The following is a 21,634-nucleotide window of genomic DNA, read 5'->3' on the forward strand; positions in this document are numbered from 1 at the left end:
AATTAAGAATTAAAATATAAAATAAAAATGTTTTAAAAGTAACTTTGATACATAATCTAGTGTGGTAATAAAAGCTTTTATTATTTGCCGGAACCGGTTTGGCTCAGTGGATAGAGCGTCGGCCTGGGGACTGGAGGGTCCCAGGTTCGATTCCGGTCAAGGGCATGTACCTGGGTTGCGCGCACTTCCCCAGTGGGGGATGTGCAGGAGGCAGCTGATCGATGTTTCTCTCTCATCGATGTTTCTAACTCTCTATCTCTCTCCTTTCCTCTCTGTAGAAAATCAATAAAATATATTTAAAAAAAAAGCTTTTATTATTTTGATGCAATGCATCTGTCTCATTATGATAATTGTTTTATTACTAGGCTCTTCTGTGTGGCAGCTCAAAATGATGGATCAAGCCAGATCAACATTCTCCAACTTGGTAAGATATTTTAAGTTTATATTTCTCTCCACAGTTTGTAAGAATATGAAGTATGCAATAATGACTTTCACCAAGTAAGCATGAAATAATATCCAAAGCTCTTATCAGGTATTCATTTACATTTGAAATGGTGATTATAACTCATCCCACAAAAGAAGAATATGTTTAGTCTTGAATAGAATTAATTATAGAAAATCTTGTCGGCCTTTCAGGGTATTTGGGGCATTGTGGAGGGGAACTGCCAAGTAGATGAGAAGAACTAAAAGCACAGATCAACACGTATCTGCATAACCAACCCTGAATGAAAAGGCTGAAGGAGATGAAGGCCAGTCAGTATATGTTCTAGCCATAACCTGCCATTGACAGGACTGGGTACACAGAAGAATATTGGTTTGAAAAGGGAACTGCCTTTGTTATTGTTAATGCTCACTCCAGGGTATTTTTTCCATTGATTTTTAGAGAGAGTGGAAGGGAGGAGAGACGAGAGAGAGAGAGAGAGAGAGAGAGAGAGAGAGAGAGGTCGATGTGAGATATAAAAATTGATTGCTTCCTGAACACGATTGGTTGCCTCCCCCACACAACCCGACCAGGGTCAGGATTGAGCCTGCAACCCAGGTACATGGCTTTGGCTGGAATGGGGCCCAGGACCCTTCAGTTCACAGGCCGACTATCCAATGAGCCAAATCAGCTAGGGCAGGGACTTCTTTTTCCTTAAGAATATATCGCAAGTTATAGTAATGGCCCAATAATAAGTATATTACCCAACCAAACTTTTTTTGTTAATGTCCCTACTCCCTTCTTAATGCTTTCTTTATTTTTTAAAAAATCTCAGTTTGGTGGAGAACCGTTGTCATATAGCCGGTTTAGTCTTACACGGCAAGTAGATGGCGATAACAGTCGTGTGGAGATGAAACTAGCTGCAGACGAAGACGAAATTGACAATAACGTGAGGGGTAATCGTGCTCATGCAAAACGGAAAAGGCTTAATGGATTAATCTGCTGTGGGACTATTGCTGTCATCACCTTTTTCTTGATCGGTAAGAGTGCCATTTAAACCTTAAATGTTCCTTGTCACCAATTCTAGAAAATTGTTAATTCAGTTCAGCAAACATTTATATTGTACCTTCTTATGTGCCGTTGTGCAAGGTAGTAGAAATACAATAATTAAGATTCTAAACCTGCCTGAGTTTAGCCTGGTGGGAGAAAGGCACATGAATCATTTCAGTGTAATGTGCAAGTGTTAGACTAGAAATAGGCCCAGGATATTTGTAGCATAGAAGCTTGGCCTAAGGATTCAAGGAAGGCTACTAGGAAGAAAAGTCACCCATGCTTTGAAAAAGTAACTGTTTAAAATAAAGTTATATAATTTATTAGATTAAATGGTTTAAAATATATAAAACATACATTGATTCCTTTATAACTGCTTTAAATTTGATTAAAACCAGCATTTTGAAGACGTAAGCTGAAAATATTTTAACTCCTATAGGAATAGATTATAAATAAAATCCTGTGAATTCAGCTCTGTACTTTTTCATCCCTAGGATTTTTGATCGGCTATTTGGGCTATTGTAAACGTGTAGAGCCAAAAACTGAGTGTGAGCAAACAGAGTCTGCAGCGATAGAGGCTGAAGAGGAAACTGAAGAGGACTTGCCTGAAGTATCTCCCCACTTATTTTGGTCAGACCTCAAAGCAATGTTGTCGGAGAAACTGAATACGGCAGACTTCACCAAGACAGTCAGGTGAGTTAGAGCGACTCCACAAGTTGGACCTGAATAGCTAAACAAAGGTGACCGGCCTGGAGGAAAGGCTTTTTAGAGCAGGGGAGGCTTCCGTGTTTTGTTAGAGATAAAGGAGTCAGTAAAGAATTCAAACAATGATAGGGAAAAAGTAGAACTTTTGTGGGGACTCTCCGTTTTCTTAAAAAGAATTCACACGTCCTTAATCTTTATCTGCTTCTTTGTTGCTTGCTGTCAGACTTCTTTGCTCTGATTTTCCATCCTAACCCATTTTTAAAATTTATTGTTGGTACTAACCCCTTTTTTAGATCATGCTAAGCTCTGCTACTCTCGCCAAGTCATCTTTATCCTCTAGATCGAGACTAGTTCACATGTCTCTAATATTCCTTGATTTCTTCTGGTTCTCACTCATTAATCCATGTCTTAAGAAGTGTAAGGTTTCTTTCTGTCCTTAGATTTGTTTAAATTGATTATATATAGAGATAAAACATCAATTGGCTGCCTCTTGCATCCCCCCTACGGGGGATCTAGCTCACAACCTGGGTAGATGCCCTGATAGGGAATCAACCGGCAACTTTTGGTGCGGTCCACGCTCAACCAGCTGAGCCACAAAAGGGCAATCCTTAGATTTTTAAGTTCTTCCTTACACACATATCTAACTCTGTAAAGAACAAATTTATATTTTACCTTTTTCTAGCTATACTGGCTTCCTATCGTTTCCAATGGTACAATAGTTCTTTTAGTCTTAAATTAGAAATATTGGCATTTTTATCACATCTGATGAATACTTTTGTGTATACTGTACATCAGGCATTATGGATGAAATGAGAATAGGGTCTACTAAAAGAAAAAGATCAAATAATTAATATGCCATGTATATTTACAAATAGCCATGGCAGATCAGAATAAGGAGCTTTGCTCCCAGGGGATTCACAATACTTTAAAGTAGGTGAAAATAATGGTCTATACCTGAAACTTATGTACTGTTATTAACCAGTGTTCTCTCAATTAAAAAATAATTTGCTTGATATTTGAGTTTAATATTTATTTTAACAGTGACATTTTTCCTCCAGGCAGCTGAATGAAAATTCTTATGTCCCTCGTGAGGCTGGATCTCAAAAAGATACAAACCTTGCTTTTTATATTGAAGATAAATTCCGTAAACTTCAATTCAGCAAAGCCTGGCATAATGAACATTTTGTTAAGATTCAGGTCAAAAGCAGGTATGTTGAAAGATGGTAAACTTATTTTATAGAAGCAGCTACTTTTAATTATGATAAATATAGCGAAGACTGAGTGTATTAAAGCCATTTAATTTTAACAGTGATCCAAATTCAGTGACCATAATTTCTACGAACAATGGCGGGCCATTCCTTGTGGAGAATCCTCAGGGTTACGTGGCATATAGTAAGGCTACGACGGTTACTGTAAGTAAGACAAAACAGTGCATGACTTCTTTTCTCTCTGTTGAATAGCTCACAAGCTCATTGTCTTTACTATTCTTAGGAGTTATAGTATAAATTTACTTGTAAAATGTAACTGGTTAAAATGAAACCCTAAATCTTCATCCTAGTTGGCAAGGCTCCAAGTAATCCTACTGCTCCCTTCTCTTCACTCTGCTCTGACTACTCTTAATCTCCCTGCTGTTCCTCAAACACTCAAATTCAAGCACACTCTCACCTCAAGGCCTTTATAAAACTTGCCTTTTCCTTTGCCAGGACCACTCTTCCCTAAATATCTGCATGCTTGTTTCCTCACTTTGTGCAAGTCTCTTATCTAATACCAGAGGCTCAGTGCACAGATTTGTGCACCGATGGGGTCCCTCGGCCTGGCCTGTGCCCTCTCACAATCCAGGACCCCTCAGGGGATGTCGGACTGCCGGTTTCAGCCCAATCCTCGCAGGCCAGGCCAAGAGACCCCACTGGTGCATGAATCTGTGCACCGGGCCTCTAGTACGCATATAAGATCTTTGGTTAATCTTTTTCCGCCTTCCCCTCTTCCCTCTGAGATTCATCAGTCTATTCCATGCCTATGTGTTGAGCTGCCCCCTGGTGGCCAGTGCGCATCATAGCTACTGGTCAAAAGGTTGGACACTTAGCATATTAGCCTTTTATAGATATAGAAGATTACCTACCTAGGGAAGTCTTCCTTGATTACCTTATCAAAAATGTCCTTCCTTTAATCACTTCCTCTTACCTTGCTTTATTTTTCTTCATGGTACTTGTGGCACCTAACATTCATTTGATTCTACATTGGAATATAAAGAGCTAGGAGTTGATTTCATTTATTATTGTGTCCTAGAGCTTTGGACAGTGCCTGACACATGGTAGTATGTTATTTGCATATATCAGATTCCCCCTTATGTGGGGACAGATCAGTATCATCTTGGCTGCAACCAATCTTTGGTAGCTTGATAGCTTGATTCTTTAATTCTTGATATTATGAAATTTAGGCAAATGTGACCCAACTATTACAGAAATTTAAAAAACATCTGGATAGAATAGTTCTATATAGGTTTTTCAGGTTAAAAAACCACATATGTGTATGTCAGGGGCCTGTCTAGTGGATGCCTTTTAAGCCAGATGAAGTTTTATTGTTCTTCTGTCTTCCTGCTTAATCTGTGCTATGTCGTTACCTACAAGTTAGGGGTTTGGAGGTGGGTAGATTGTTCTGCTAAAAAACATAGAGGATTTTAGTTCCCCTGCAAGCTTTCTCTATTTAGATATTTGGTTATTAATGTCAGTTTATCTGAACTGGATTAGTAGAGTTTAGGAACATTATGACAACAGCTTATATAAACATCTAAATATTGATCTATGCAAGTCACTTTGTTATAATAGACCATTCTTAAGACAAATTTATTATCAGCTTTCAGTTAGGGAGTATGTATGTTTTCAATTGTCTGGGGTTCAAGTATGAGACCATTATGTAATTGGTGCTGCCACAGCTAGCCTACAATATTTATATTGGTATATGTCTCTGTTTAACATATCTTGTTATCCTTTCTCTTTCCCCAAGATGTCTGAAGCAACATAAAATAAATTAAGTGTACTTAACTTAATCTAAATATATCAATGTAGATTAAAGACAGCATGGGATAATGAAAGACATGAATGTAGGAGGCCAGAAATGTTGACTTCATTCCTGATAACCCTGACTACTTTTTTTTTTTTTTTTAAATAGATTTTTATTGGTTTCAAAAGAGGAAGGGAGAGAGAGATAGAAACATCATTGATGGCAGAGAATCATCGATCTGGCTGCCTCCTTCTGGGGATCATGCCTGCAACCCGGGTATATGCCCTGACCAGGAATCGAATCATGACCTCCTGGTTCATGGGTCGATGCTCAACCATTGAGCCACAGTGTGGCCAGGCAACCCTGACTACTTTTGACTTTAGAAATCACATGTATCCTTTCTAGGTCCTGGCCCTTTTTGACCCTGTCTTGAATTTGATCTGTAAAACCATTCTGCCTTAGACTCTATGGCTGTTCTAATACCATAATGCTCATTAAATCTAATGTCTTTATTTTAGGGTAAATTGGTCCATGCCAATTTTGGCACTAAACAAGACTTTGAGGCTTTAAGCACTTCTGTGAATGGCTCTTTAGTGCTTGTTAGAGCAGGCAAAATCACATTTGCTGAAAAGGTAAGTATGAGTTATACATTGTTGTCATAACCTTCCTCAGTTAAATGCTATTGTTAATTTTATTATGTTCTGAAAACAAGTGGTCTTAAATGCTCATACCTGAAAATATAAATTTATTAAAGTACTTAATGAATACCAATTATCTAAAGTCAATAGGATACTTAAATTGTACCTATGTAACAGTTTTGTGTATATATATAGAGTTCAATTATAACTAGCTTTTAGAAAAAGGAAAATTAAAAGTCACATCTACACAAGCAACTAGAATGGAACATATTAAGACAGTAAATATTTTGGATGGGTTTTTATTATTTCTCTAATAAACTCTTAGTGAATATTAAGACATTTTTCCTAAACATAAGCTGTTTTGAATATTGGGAGTATAGGTGTTATCCTCTGTAACCCTTTGTCAGTTAGCATAAAGTCTAGTATGTATTTTAAATTTATATGATTTCTTCATATTCTGAGCTTTGTGTTTTGTTTTTTAGGTTGCAAATGCTGAAAGTTTAAATGCAATTGGTGTTTTGATCTACATGGACCATACTAAATTTCCCATTGTTGATGCAGAGCTTCCATTGTTTGGACATGTGAGTTCTTTGAGCAAATGAGTTTTTGGGTTCTCTAAATTATTGCTAGATTTCACTTACATTAGTAAAAATAAAACTGTGCCTTCCTTAAATACTTTTGTCTAGGAGAGTTTTAGCAGTAAGCAAGAAGATAAATTATATGACATTGAAACCTAGTTGCTACTTATTGCTAAAAGTACTTGATCAGTATAATCTAGTCCCCTAGTATCCACGGTTTTGCTTTCAGTTATCCACTGTTAATTGTGATCTAAGAATATTACATGGAAAGTTCCAGAAATAATTCTTAAGTTTTAAATTGTGTGCTTTCCTGAGTAGCATAATGAAATTTTGAAAAGGAGGCATGTTCTACTATTTGTAATACTTTAAACAATAAAATTAAATTAAAAAAAATTTTTTTTGAGTTATCCCACTCTGTCGAGCCTGCAATTGGAATCATCCCTGTGTCCAATGTATCAATTTTACACACACTACCTGCCCATTGGTCACTAAGTAGCCATCTCAGTTATCAGATTGACTGGCGTGTTATCACAGTGGTTATGTTCAAGAAAGCCTCATTTTTTTTTAAATTTATTTTATTGATTTTTTACAGAGAGGAAGGGAGAGAGAGAATCAGAAACATCGATGAGAGAGACATCGATCAGCCGCCTCCTGCACATCCCCCACTGGGGATGTGCCCGCAACCCAGGTACATGCCCTTGACCGGAATCGAACCCGGGACCCTTCAGTCCGCAGGCCGACGCTCTGTCCACTGAGCCAAACCGGTTTCGGCAAGAAAGCCTCATTTTATTTAATAATGGCCCCAAAGTGCAAGAGTGGGATGCTAGCAGTTTGAATATGCCAAAGAGGAAGCAATAAAGCATATGTATTGTTCAGTACTCATCCGCAGTTTCAGGCATCCACTAGGGTCTTGGAATATATTTCCCACTGATATGAGACTATTGTAGTGTCTTGAATTGAATTCGGCATATGCCATAAAAAGCAAGAGTCACGTATCATAGCGCCACTCAGACTTATAGTCTTTAAGGTGCTAAACTAAGCTTGGGCTATAGCTTCATACTCAATCTGAATCTTACAAGGAAATTTCTTGAACAAGTACCTGATAGAAGTGATTGCTCTTTTGTTTTACTAGGCTCATCTGGGAACAGGTGACCCTTATACGCCAGGATTCCCTTCTTTCAATCATACTCAGTTTCCACCGTCTCAGTCATCAGGATTGCCTAATATCCCTGTCCAAACCATTTCCAGAGCTACTGCAGAGAAACTGTTTGAGTAAGTTCTTATTTGGAAACTGCCTTGCAGGGTGAGACTTTATGATTAAGGAGAATAAGATTTGATAAAGTCTTAAAACAATTGGCTATTGTTTTCCACATTTGGAACATTTGGGGGATGGATAGCTATTAATTTGGTATAGGTAAAAAATGAAATTTTCCAACATAAAGTGATATTAATGATAGACCTTGGATTTATAAACTCAAGGAGCCCTTGTTCAGTTCACTCAGTGAATTTCTTGTGTAGTATTCCTGGCATAGCTGTGCTTGAATGCTTCCTGTGGTTAAACATTTTGTTGCCTATGGCAACCCATTCAGTTATTGGAGAAGATCTGTTGGAATTTATATTGAGTTATAATACTCATTAGTTCTGGATTTTCTTTTCTTCCTTTTTTTAAATGTTTTTGTTGGTTTTTAGAGAGAGGAAAAGGATAGGGAGAGAGATAGAAACATTGATGAGAGAAAAACATCGATCAGCTGCTTCCTGCACACCCCGTCCTGGGGATCGACCCTGAAACCTGGGCATTTGCCCTGACCAGCAGTCAAACTGGTGAACTCTTGGTGCATGCCCCCGTCCACTACCCAGACCTTCACCACTATTGTCTGTGTTCTTGGGTTGTGCATATATGCACACAAGTTCATTGGTTAATCTCTTCCCACTCGCCCACCCTCCCCACCTTCCCTCTGAGGTCTGACAGTTTGGTGCTTCTGTGTCCATTTTTGTTCTTCAGTGTATGTTGTTCATTAGATTCCACATAAGAGTGAGATCATGTGATACTTATCTTTCTCTGAGAATATTCTTTTATAACTGAGATAAGCCTCTATACATACTACCAGTGTTAGTGGAGTCAGTAAATGTGGAGATATATATATGTATATATATATAAATATAAATTTTAAAGGTCTTTTCCTTTAAGTCACTTTTTTAATTGATTTTTTACAGAGGGAAGGGAGAGAGATAGTTAGAAACATGGATGAGAGAGAAACATCGATCAGCTGCCTCCTGCACACCTCTTACTGGGGATGTGCCCGCAACCCAGGTACATGCCCTTGACTGGAATCGAACCTGGGACCTTTCAGTCCACAGGCCGACGCTCTATCCACTGAACCAAACCGGTTTCGGCTTTTTTTTTAGTTTTATTCATTTCAAACGGGCCGGATCCGGCCCGCGGGCCGTAGTTTGCCCACGGCTGGGCTAGGGCAAACATGGGAATATATTAATGTACTTTATATAAGAAAAAGTCCATCTGAGTCCATCTTGGTATCTATTTTAAATGTAAACTATAACTATTCTCTGGCAGAAAGGCACATATCAGAAGAAGGTAAGAACATTGTGCTTAAACAGGAGGTAACTCATGGTTGTCAACAGATCAGAATAAGAAACAAATAGCCACTAGGGAGTAAATTTTGTATGTTCTCTTATATGATCTCTTAACCTAGAACTCTACTGGATGTAAGAAGGACTGGTTTTGTAAACTTGGGGAAAGTAGCAGTAACTCAGAATGCTGATTTCTGTTTTTTAGTTCTAAAAATATGGAAGGAGACTGTCCTTCTTCTTGGAACACAGATTCTTCATGTAAGCTGGTAACCACACAGAATAGGAATGTGAAACTCACTGTGAACAATGTGCTGAAAGAGATAAGAATTTTTAATGTCTTTGGTGTTATTAAAGGCTTTGAAGAACCAGGTAAAGACCCCTGATTTCTCTGTCTAACTGTGTCTATTACTCTATGTATTTCTGGTTTTCTCCCTGTTAAGCATGTAGCCAGAGGAGGGAGTGAGGGAAGGCTGGCTTGGCTTAATAAGCTAAGTCTTACATGTCTTAAAGTGAATCATTTAGGTGTCAGTTTTCTTGGGAGCTAAATAAAGCCCCAGGAAAATAACTTTGTCAAAAATTGACCATTATGACTTAAAAAATTGCTTTTAATTATTGAGTAGACCAGTAGTAAGCTAATTTCTACTTATGGGGACAGATAATAAACATTTTGCAGGCCATACAGTCTCTGAAGCAAATATTTAACTCTGGTATTATATCATGAAAACAGCTATAAACAATGCATAATGAATCAACATGTGGGCTATAATTTGATGATACTGATAATAGGTCATCTATCTATTTAGATGCATTCAAACAGTCATATCATTGGGTATTGAAAATCCTTGGATTTCGGTTGCTTATTAAACAACTAGAGACCTGGTGCACAAAATTCGTCCCTCAGCCCTGCCTATGCCCTCTTGCAGTCTGAAAGCCCTTGGGGGATGTCCAGCTGATGCGGAGGCAGAGAAGCTCCTGCTGCCACCACTGTGCTCGCCAACCGTGAGCCCAGCTTCTGACTGAGCGGAACTCCCCCTGTGGGAGCACATTGACCACCAGGGGGCAGCTCCTGCATTGAGTGTCTGAGCCCTGGTGGTCAGTGCGCGTCATCAACCAGTCATTCCCCCGTTCGGTCGATTTGCATATTAGCCTTTTATTATATAGGATAGGTGAGCACAAATACATAGTTGATGAGTAAACTTAATTGGTAATGTAAAAAAAGAGGACCAATATTAATAAGGGAAAATATTAGTATTGTCATATGAATTTTTAATCCCAAAGTCCTAAGGCTCTCTTACTCTTAATGCATATACTTCATTTTTACCCTTCTATGAATGTGCTTATTCTGGACTCAGAAAACAATTTAAGAGCTCATTGTATTTTTTTTTTTAAGGTCGTTATATTGTAGTAGGGGCCCAGAGAGATGCCTGGGGTCCTGGAGCTGCAAAATCCAGTGTGGGAACAGCCCTTCTATTGGAACTTGCCCAGATATTCTCTGATTTAGTCTTTAAAGGTAGAGTGCACATTTTGAGAACTTGAATATCTATGTGCTACATATAGTTTTAAATGTTATAGTATGCTTTGCTCACTTTTACCTTTGTCACTCCTTCTAAACCCTGAGTTCTTTAGTATAAAGCAGATTTTCTTTTGTTATATCTTCTTTTGACTTTTGAAAATATAGTTAACATACAAATTGATTTTAGGTGTTCCACATAGTGCATTGACATTTTATATGCCTTATGAAATGATTACCATGATAGGTTTAGTAACCATCTGTTACTATACAGTTATTACAATATCATTGACTATATTCTCTATGCTATACATTATATCCCTGCCTTTGACTTTGAAACAGCTTTCCATGCAGTGTCTTCATTATACTGGGAATCATCCATTTTTTAAAATTTTTTATTTATTGATCAATTTTAGAGGAAGGGAGAGAGAAGCATCAATTAGTTGTCCCACTTACGCATTCATTGGTTGATTCTTGTATGTGCCCTAACTGGGGATTTAACCCGAGACCTTGGTTTACTGGAACAACAGCTCTAACCAATTGAGCTACCCAGCCAGGGCCCATCCATTCCTTTTGAGATACTGAAAAGTGTTATATTTGGCCCTAATTCTGAGTTCGACATACCCAGAATGATATGGCAAATCTAACATGGCCCCTAAGGAATCTGTTTGAAAGCAAGCAGTGACATACCTTGTACTAATGTTTCATAGTTTTACTAGAGGCCTGGTGCATGACATTTGTGCACTGGCGGGGGGCGGGGTGCAGAGGGAGAAGGTCCCTCAGCCTGGCCTGCCTTTCACAGTCCAGGAGCCCTCAGGGGATGTCCAACTGCTGAGGAGGCAGGCCACTGTGCTTGGGCATCTGTCAGCCAGGCTTGTGGCACACTGACGACCAGGGGGCAGCTCCTGTGTTGAGCGTCTGCCCCCTGGCGGTCAGTGCATATCATAGCAACTGGTCTTTCCACCGTTCAGTCAATTTGCATATTACCCTTTATTATATAGGATTGTAAAATTTTGTATGATTTGATATATTTATGAGAAAATATTTGTATATTATAAACATAATATAAAGGCTCACTTTGAAGCCTTTCTCCCATGGTATTTGCCACTCCTCTATACCTACCCACACACACATGCAAACCTTCACCACATTATTGAATCTTTGGATCACAGTAAGTTGCAATGCTTAACATTTCGAAAAATATATACTCTGGAAAAGGGAAGGGATGGAGGGCAGTGGTGCATATAGCCCCCAAAGGAACTGCCACTAATGTCGTTTCTCTGAAAACTCTTCCCTATAACATAAATGTGTGAATTGTTATTTTATTTCATAACAACTGTTTTTTCAAGCAATTTTTAAGTTACATACTTTTAAGCAAATTGTTCTCAAATAAGATACACTGTGATTTCAAATATATCTTGGTCCAGAAGGTAAGGGATCCAAAGAATGGAGCTGAAAAAAAGTGCCTTTCAATAAGCTGGTCCCTGCTGCATACTGGAAATCTTATTTGCAAATGATTACCTACCTTGTTTTTTCTAGATTACTTTGTTTAATTTGTAAAGACTTATTTTTATTGCATATAGTTGACATACAATGTTACATTAGCTTTAGTGTGCAACATAGCGATTCAACATTTATTAGAATTTTTTAATCTGCTGTTAGAAGTTTTTGATTTTATCTTTAAATCACTGGTCTGCCTATACTTTTTCCCAAGATGAAGCTAACATTTTGTTGTCTTTCAGGCGGGTTTAAACCCAGAAGAAGCATTGTCTTTGCCAGCTGGAGCGCTGGTGACTTCGGAGCTGTGGGTGCCACTGAATGGCTGGAGGTATTAACGACACCCAGACTTGTGTTGCCTTATCTTGTCTTCCAGAAACCAGGCTCTCAATAGAATATTCAGTCCCAATAGAATCCAAATTTAAAAAGAAATTCCTAATAATGGTTACTTTCTGTGATAATTAGATTGATACATGAGTATTTTTCCTTCTCTTCTAGGGATACCTTTCCAGCTTGCATATAAAGGCTTTCACTTACATTAATCTGGATAAAGCTGTTCTTGGTGAGTATCCTTTTCATTAGCTAGTCATGAATTTAGATAAACTAAAATAAAACAGTAGGAGAAAGCTTTCTAAAGCAGCACTTACTACTTTTTACAATTTACATTGGCCATTTCCGGATCAAAAGATTCACTTAGCTTTCTCTTAATTGTCCATTAAGTTAAAATGGGTGCAGATAGCCTTCTCCAGAGCAGTGTTTCTCAATGTGGTCCCCACAGCAGCAGCAGCAGGATCACCTGGGAACTGTCAGAAATGAAGAAATTTCAGGCCCTATCTCAGACTTTTGAGTCAGAAATTGGAGCACAGGTCCAGCACACTGGGTTAGCAAGCACTCCAAGTGATTCTGATGCACTAACGCGAGCATGTCAAACTCAAAGGCTAACACGGCCCAAATAAGGTTCAAGTTTATGCGGCTGCAAAAATACAAAAGCTTCAATTTTCATAGAAACATAGGTTTATTTCAGTAGAGATGTGCTGAATACAAAGGGCTGAAATAAATGAGTAATCGTTAACATATAAACCTATTTTTCTTGTTCTCCGAAAGTGAAATATTTCCCGTTGCGCACACCAAACAAGTCAGTACAAGACTAATGCTGTGGCAATCGGCTGCTAAAATATTTGCTGCTAGTTTTAGTGGAGAGAAATGGTATGCCTGTGCGTAAGGCGCATAAGGGAAGTGAATGCAACACGATTATAGTAATCAGTCATTAGCGAATGTTGTAGTTCATTATTAATAATTATGCATAACAGGATATTGTAAAAATCCAGTTACGAAATTTTTATTAAAACGTTTCTTACCATTATATTGGCTGGGCCGCAAAAATATTCGTTGTGGGCCGCATGCGGGCTGCTAGTTTGATATGCTTGCACTAACGTTTGAGAACCAATAGTCTGGACAGTGTTTTAGACCAGAAGGAACTAAATCATGTCATGTAGAATGGCACTTCTAGAGACTAGTTCACATTTTACTACGTTGTGGCATCATAGATAGAGATACCAATTAAAAGAGTTTGAATGTTATTAAAAATGCAGGTGTAGCCAGTGGATGAACTGAGAAGAGTAAAATGTGTCTCCATTGGCACAAAAAAGGAGGGAGTTAACGAAATCTTACTAGATTGATCATTATTGCCTTTTTACCTGCACAGCAGAATGTTTGGAATATAGCAAGCTTACTTACAAGTAGCAGATGAATGCCTTAACATGGATGAACCAAAAAAACCAAATGATTAACATTAAAGTAGGCAAACTCAGGCAGTAAGAGATTCGGTTGAGTCTAATTAAGGTTAGTGGTCACTAAAGAACTTTTATCTACTTCATTAAGAGGATAGCTGTATATGCCACTCATCTTGGTTATTATCCTCCTGTCTTCCTATTTGCAAGCACTTTCAGTTGCTGAAGTAGCAGGGTGAGCATTGCTTGACTAGAGAAGGCGCAGTGTTAGAATAATCTCTCTTGCAGGTACCAGCAACTTCAAGGTCTCTGCCAGCCCATTGCTGTACTCACTCATTGAGGAAACGATGCAAGACGTAAGTGTATTCCTAATTACGAAAATGTATAACTTAATTTTTGCCTAATTCACATAAGGTGAAAAATATTGACAGCTAAAGTAACTTAGAATAAATTTTATAGCAGCGTTATTTCAGTCACTCTCTTAGCTTATTTTTCCCCAGCCTATTGAACCATGGGAGGTGGTATATGAAGGGCTCTGATCACAAACAATATATAGTCTGTTTAGGAATATGTAGCAGAGTTCCATGAGGCCTAAACTGTACTGTAGGTACCCACGGAGGTTGTCTATAGCAGTGATGGCGAACCTTTTGAGCTCGGCGTGTCAGCATTTTGAAAAACCCTAACTTAACTCTGGTACCGTGTCACATATAGAAATTTTTTGATATTTGCAACCATATTAAAACAAAGATTTATATTTTTGATATTTATTTTATTTAAATGCCATTTAACAAGGAAAAATCTACCAAAAAAATGAATTCGCGTGTCAGAGGTGACATAGGTTTGCCATCACTGGTCTAGGTCTATAGAGTCAGAATGTTAAGGAAGGTGTTAAATGGACTTAAACTATCCCTAAGACTTACGTCAGAAGGTCAGATAAAATATTTATTGAATAGAGACAGACATGTGAATGACCATAGTTTTGAATGAGTAAGGAACCAAATTTGCCTAACACCATTAGCGGTTATATATTGGATTGATTAAAGTTGGAAGGGAACCAAGGGTCAGGGAACTTGACCTTGATTCCATGGGAAATGAGGGATTACAATCGGGTCTCTAATAAGGCAGTGATGTGTTTGCAGGTTAGGCTGGCAGTAGTGTGAAATGTGCTAGAAGAAATGAGATAGACATACCATGAAGGCTAGCAGAGGGCTTTTTAAAATTGTGGTTAAACCACCGTTAGAATGTTAAGTAAGAAAGCATATATTTTTTTTCTCACCTTAACTAATGGCACTAGCAGTACAAGCTTAGTAAGAATAACTTCAAAAATTTGAAGATTGTTTTGTCCTAAAAATTTTTTCAAGGAGATATCATAAAAATGTAGTGTCTTAATAAATGTTTATAAAAGAGAAATATATTTCAGAAAGGTTCATTTTAATTTCTTATTTAACAGGTGAAACATCCAGCTACTGGGTTGCCTCTGTATCGGGATAGCAACTGGATGAACAAAGTGTAAGTTGAGACAAGTGGATAAACAACTGATAGAAAAAAAATCGTGCAGTAGCACCTACTGTGTTAGGTAGAGATCTGGGTAACTTTGCAGTGAGCTTACCTATACCTGGAGAGATTCCTTTTAAGACTTTTGGGGCAGCTAGGAATAAGGTTACATGGTAGCATAGCCTGTTCTTTGGAAAACTTTCTAAAAAACACATTCTTTCCTTGCAGGGAGAAATTTTCTCTTGATGATGCTGCTTTCCCTTTCCTTGCGTATTCTGGAATCCCAGCCGTTTCTTTCTGTTTTTGTGGGGTAAGTCTGAAAAACTCTGAAGTGTTGTATCTTGGATCTTCTTTCATCAAATTTGAAACCAAGTTTCCTAGAGTGCTTACAATGTTTTAAGAAGTTATACACATGCAGTTATTGTATGCTACCTTATGATCAGTTTTACAATAGAATTGTTCTCAATTAGCCTAATAGCATTTGATTTTATTTGCTAAAACTTCAATTAAGTAATATCCATTAATAACAGCCTACTTATTAAACAATGGGGATTTAGAAGATTTCATCTAAGAGTAGTAACACTTGATATTGAAAGTACATTTCACATATGCTGTCCTCTTTCCTCATTAAAATGGGTCAGACTTCCCAGAAAGAAGATAACAAGGATATAACCTGAATAAATTTGGCTAAAAATCTGTTCTGGGTATCTGATGTAAAGAACATGGATTCTATGGAGCCTAGAGGAAAGTAGTCATTCTTGGAGTAGGTTAGGTTAAAAGAAAGTAGCCAAAAGTGTTTTTTTAAAGTAGTATATAAGAAAAATCGGGGTTAGGAACATGGTGGTGTAACTGGAATGTGAGGCGCCTGCTCTTCTAACCTGCCTGAGTGCGTTAACCTCACTTTGTCTTCCAGGCCTCAGATTATCCTTACTTAGGTACTACCCAGGATACCTACGAGGTACTGAATCAGGAGGTCCCCGAGTTGAACAAAATGGCACGTGCAGCAGCAGAAGTTGCTGGTCAGCTCATGATTAAACTTACCCATAATGCTGAATTGAACCTGAACTATGACATGTATAACGAGAAAATGCTTTCATTTGTGAGGGATATGAACCAATTCAAAACAGACATAAAGGTGAGTATTAATTAAAATCTGGTTCTTAATGCTGCAGTATTAAGCAATTTGAAGAATGATGTTTAACTGTTCCTGGGGAGGGACTTAGTTGGTAACCGAAATACATTTTAATGTGAACTAAGGTGTAATTTTGCTTAGAATCCATAACTCATTTGAAAGAGAAGTTGGGAGGTTATAGATCTAGAATAGACCATGGCAGGTATTTCAGAATCTAGAACTATGTTTTCTATTGTTCATGTATTCCAAGCAATCCATAAAGAGCTAGGACCCAGAGACTAAAGGTGTCAACCTATGACTTTGAACCTGTGAGTTTAGATATCTGCCTTTTGGAGATGACATGATGGAGAGAGAACAGTAGTTCTAGCCAGTAGTTAGTTACAATCTTATTTACTCTTCACCCTGCGTAGTATTCAAACTTGATAAAATCAAGTGGTTTCCAACTGGTAACCAAACCTTATGACTTTCCTTTTATTTTAATTTTTAAAAATTGATTGAGAAAGGAACATCGATTTTTGTTCCACTTCTTTATGCATTCATTGGTTGACTCTTGTATGTGCCCTGATCGGGGATCGACCAGCAACCTTGGCATATTGGGACAACACTGTAACCAACTGAGCTATGTGGCAAGGACTTGCTATGGCTTTCTTGAAACAAATTGTAGCTGATCAGAAAATGGGACTTAACCAGATGGGAATAACTAGATTCTGAAGTTTGTTGAACCAAAATGCTTCATGTATTCTCCCTTGAACTGGGAACAATATACTACATAGGGTACATATTGGACTAAGTAGATTATGTTAAATTTTTTTAGTATGGTTTTCTTTTGAGACCAAGAGTGACACTTATACTATAAGCTGGGCTTAAATATGGGCTTAAATATAGTTTACAGTGCTTGGAACCTCCTGTACAAGTGCTTTAATCTAGCTTTCTCTGGATCTCGCACTTGTCTGTGAGTCCACCCCCTTTTATCAGAATCTCAGTTGCTAAACCTAAATTAGAAAGGTGTAGAATAACATCCTTAGGAATGTAATATCTAATAGTGAATGGAATGTCTTTTGCTACAGGAGATGGGTCTGAGTCTACAGTGGTTATATTCTGCTCGTGGAGACTTTTATCGTGCTACTTCCAAACTAACAACAGATTATAAGAATTCAGATACAGCAGACAGACTTGTCATGAGGGAAATCAATGACCGCATCATGAGAGTAAGTAACCGCTTAGAAAAGGAAGAACTAAAATATGTTAACTTTAGTTGGTAAACCTTGCATTTCTAAAAAGTATAACTTCAGAAGCTTAGAATCCTTTGCTGCTTTAGAATTCACAGATTTTAACTCTTACAAGGTCTAAATCAGGGGTCCTCAAACTACGGCCTGCAGGCCACATGCAAATACAAATATTGTATTTGTTCCCGTTTTGTTTTTTTACTTCAAAATAAGATATGTGCAGTGTGCATAGGAATTTGTTCATAGTTTTTTTTTAAACTATAGTCCGGCCCTCCAACGGTCTGAGGGACAGTGAACTGGCCCCCTATTTAAAAAGTTTGAGGACCCCTGGTCTAAATCAACATACCAAACTTGGAAATACAAGAAACATTTAACCTAGTGTTGACTTTTAGGATTTAGAAACATTTTTATTGTTTAATATATTTTATTGATTTCAGAAAGGAAGGAATTGGGGGGGAAGAGAGCAAGAGAGATATCAATGAGAGAAAACCATTGATCGGCTGCCTCCTGCATACCCCACACCAGGGATTGACCTTGCAACCTAGGCATGTGCCCTGACTGGGAATCTAACCATGACCGCCTGGTTCATAGGTCGATGCCCACCACTGAACCCCACTGGCCGAGCTAAGCACATGTTTAAAGAAGAGATCATTAGTGAGTTAGCTGTCATTTCTCTACATTTCTGTTGTCTAATCCAGCCTTCGGGCTGCTGGGAAGAAGCAGAAGATTCTTTTACAGCAGAAACTTGTAAATCTTCCAGATGTTGTGCTCCAGCAACAACAAAGAAAAACAATTAAGAGTTCACTTTTACAAAGGAGTTGACATTTAGTTTTACAATTTTAACAGATTAATAGCCTGGTTCTCAGCATTCTTAAATTAAGGGAAATTGAACATTTGGAAGTGGGGTAGTGGCTGTGGTTTTATCAGACTCTTTCTTCACAACCAAAGTCAATACTGTCAGCGCTCCTGCATGTTTTGTCTTTTAGGTGGAATATCACCTCCTCTCACCCTATGTATCTCCAAGAGATGCTCCTTTCCGACACATCTTCTGGGGCTCTGGCTCGCACACTCTCCCAGCTTTACTGGAGCACATACAACTGCGTCGGAAAGATCGCAGTGCTTTTAATGAAACGCTGTTCAGAAACCAGCTGGCTTTAGCAACTTGGACTATTCAGGAAGCTGCAAATGCCATCTCTGGTGACATTTGGGACATTGACAATGAGTTTTAAATGTGATACCCTTAACTTAGGGTACCTGTGACTTGTGCTGGTTGTGCTAAATTTTCAGTAGGGCTACAAAACCTAATATTGTTAAAGTTCTACCCATGCATCTCGGTACTACTAGATGTCTTTAGGCGGCAGCTTTTAATACAGGGTAGGTACCTGTTAAGGTGAATAACCACTTAAAAGTGTTCATGACAGATTGTTTTTCTCTAGAATTTTAAGTGCTTTGTCATGGTAACTGCCTCTTTTCTGTTACAGTTATAAAAAAGTCAGAACCAGTTACATGAACTATTGCTCTAAATCCTAAGGACATGAACACTGATGTCTCTTGAGTGGGAGGAGGAAGGTGGTGTCTGCTGAAGGTTAAACATGGTATTTCGTTTGATGCCAAATAGCAGATACCAGGTTGTAAGACCTTAGCCTCCAAGTGATATCTATGCCTTTAAGGATTTAGCTGGTTTCCTCATCCCTGGATGAGACAGTTAACTTTCAAAAGAGATGGGACTTGTTTTCTTGCTAATGAGGTCCTTTAGCTGGATAAAATAAGGTTCAACTGTTTATCGCAGGAGCAAGGCCTTAATGTGTTAACCTCAAGATCATTTACAAAGAGAGGAGATCAGAAGCCAAAGACCTAGTATATTTTCTTTCCTTCTGTCCCTTCCCGCATAAGCCTTGTTTAGTTTTTTTGTTTGTTTTTTTCCAAGATATTTTGAAAGAGAACCAGTTTTAGGTGTTTAATTTCAAGCTCAGTGTCAGACTTTAAAGAACACACTGCCAAATTTTGGTCAAAGTGTTAATTTTTTGGAAAGCTTCCTATCATTTTGGCTCAAGATATTTATTGTTTATTTATCAGTGACAGAGTTCACTATAAATGGTGGTTTTTTTTATAGAAGATAATTATCGGAAGCAGTGCCTTCCATAATTATGACAGTTATACTGTCGTTTTTGTTTTGTTTTTTTAAATAAAAGCAGCATCTGCTAATAAAACCCAACAGATACTGGAAGTTTTGCATTTATAATGGTCAATACTTGTTTTAGAAAACAGGGTTTTAGAAAACAGCCTCAAATAAAAATTTACAGCTAAATATGAGAGACTTAAATATAATTAGGGATTGCTAATCAAGTTAGACTTCTAGTTAGCCAAATAGATAAAAATGGTAGTTTCCCTAAAGTACTGAGTTGTGACCAAGTTATAAATTAATTGCACTTAAAGGCTGTGGTAGTACTCATAAGCAAAATTTTACAGCTCAGTTTATCCAAGCTGTAAATTTAATTCAAAATTTGCAAAATTTCCAGTACCTTTGTCACAAACCTAACTCACATTATCGGGAGCAGTGTCTTCCATAATGCATAAAGAACAAGGTAGTTTTTGCCTACCACAGTGTCTATATCGGAGACAGTGATCTCCATATGTTACACTAAGGGTGTACGTAATTATCGGGAACAGTGTTTCCCATAATTTTCTTCATGCAATGACATCTTAAAAGCTTGAAGATCGTTAGTATCTAACATATATTTCTAGCTCCCTATAATTCTCTATCTTTTAGTTTTAGTTGCAGAACATTTTGTGGTCATTAAACATTTGGTGGGTAAATTCAACCATGGTAAAATAAAACTACTTCCTTCGAGATTCTTTTTGTTGATTCAAAGGTTGTTTTTTAAACCTGATGTGGTGTTATGTTACATTTGTGGTTTCTCTGGGTCTTCTGTTTAGTGGAATAGTAGCACACATTTATAATGTTTGCTATTGACAAATGAATTTAACTTTATCCCCTATATGCATGTTATTTCCTATAACCTTAGTTCATTCAAGCTTGAATCCAGAACTGACCTTTTAGCTTAAAGCAGGGGAAATTTGCATAGGAGGTCTGGAGGGGAGGGGGGAGTGAAGGGTGTGGGGAGCCAGCTTGCAAAAGGATCTTTGATCATGCCTACCTACCTATTAGTACATGGTGGTCATAAGTTAAATGTAGAGGTGAACAAATAATTTTGAGGCTACATCAGTAAAGACTTTGTTTTCTACTCAAACATGTAATCAGCTGTTTGTTATCTGGGCAGTTCAATATTGTTACCTAAGGAAAAATCCATAGGGTCTCTTAAGGTTCTTTAAACTTGGTGTCACTTACCCAAGTTAATAATAGATCTAGATTATTACAGCCTCACTGAATTATTTCACTACTGAGTCTGTTTAGTCTTTACAGTGTTTTATCTGGAATAATATTTAGTGTAGCTAAGTGAAAAGGTCATTGCTGGGATTCCTGGTTTGAGTATCATGCTTTATCATACTTTAATAAAAGCTCAGTGACTTCAAGGAATAATACAAATAAATAATGGGCATACATTTTACAGCAGTAAATTGCTTTTAAAAACTCTATAGTTAAGGTTGAGCTATTACCAATCAAAGAGGTAGTAAAAGGCTTACTATTCCTGAATGAAATGTATATTTGACTAGTGACACCTGCAGGTCTTTGTATTTTTTTCTGGTGATAGATATGTACATTTCGAGGCTAAAGGATAAAAGGAGTGAACTGTGTGATGATTCACTATTTTAGAACTTGCATAACCTTTACTGTGTTTCCTCTTTGGATGTTCTTGAAATTTTACTTGGGTAAAGATGGCTTAATTAAACTTCTCAACCTACTGCTTAGCTATATCCTTGTGAACAAGTGGTATGCCATTATAATTGTATACAAGCTGATATGTGCAACGATGTGGATATTCCTTACCTTGTTTAATAAAATGCTTGAACACTGAGTTGTCTTTTCTTTTTTAAGAAGTGGGGTTCATTGACATATTCCAAACAAGGAGCAGATTTGCCGGGGGGCGGGCGTGTGGAGAGAC

The 21,634-nt window shown here is 37.8% G+C and overlaps 1 protein-coding gene across 2 annotated transcripts; it reads left to right on the top strand.

Moving 5' to 3' along the window:
- Positions 1-365: 365 nt before the first annotated feature.
- TFRC (transferrin receptor) lies at positions 366-21,547 on the top strand. Of its 2 annotated transcripts, XM_015562558.1 has the most exons (18): positions 366-424; positions 1,257-1,461; positions 1,966-2,164; positions 3,235-3,384; positions 3,486-3,588; positions 5,695-5,808; positions 6,297-6,395; positions 7,525-7,664; positions 9,187-9,350; positions 10,372-10,491; positions 12,234-12,319; positions 12,487-12,550; positions 14,007-14,074; positions 15,169-15,227; positions 15,441-15,522; positions 16,126-16,347; positions 17,412-17,552; positions 18,557-21,547. In XM_015562558.1, exons 1-18 carry the CDS (start codon positions 389-391, stop codon positions 18,797-18,799), a joined length of 2,295 nt encoding a protein of 764 aa, XP_015418044.1. In that variant the 5' UTR covers positions 366-388; the 3' UTR covers positions 18,800-21,547. The 2 variants fall into 2 exon arrangements, with proteins under 2 accessions (XP_015418044.1, XP_015418049.1); XM_015562563.1 differs by lacking the exons at positions 366-424; positions 1,257-1,461; positions 1,966-2,164; positions 3,486-3,588 and having other exon boundaries at positions 3,296-3,384.
- Positions 21,548-21,634: the final 87 nt, after the last annotated feature.

This window comes from Myotis davidii, unplaced genomic scaffold, assembly GCF_000327345.1.
Source record: "Myotis davidii unplaced genomic scaffold, ASM32734v1 scaffold571, whole genome shotgun sequence".
Classification (NCBI taxonomy): Eukaryota; Metazoa; Chordata; class Mammalia; order Chiroptera; family Vespertilionidae; genus Myotis; species Myotis davidii.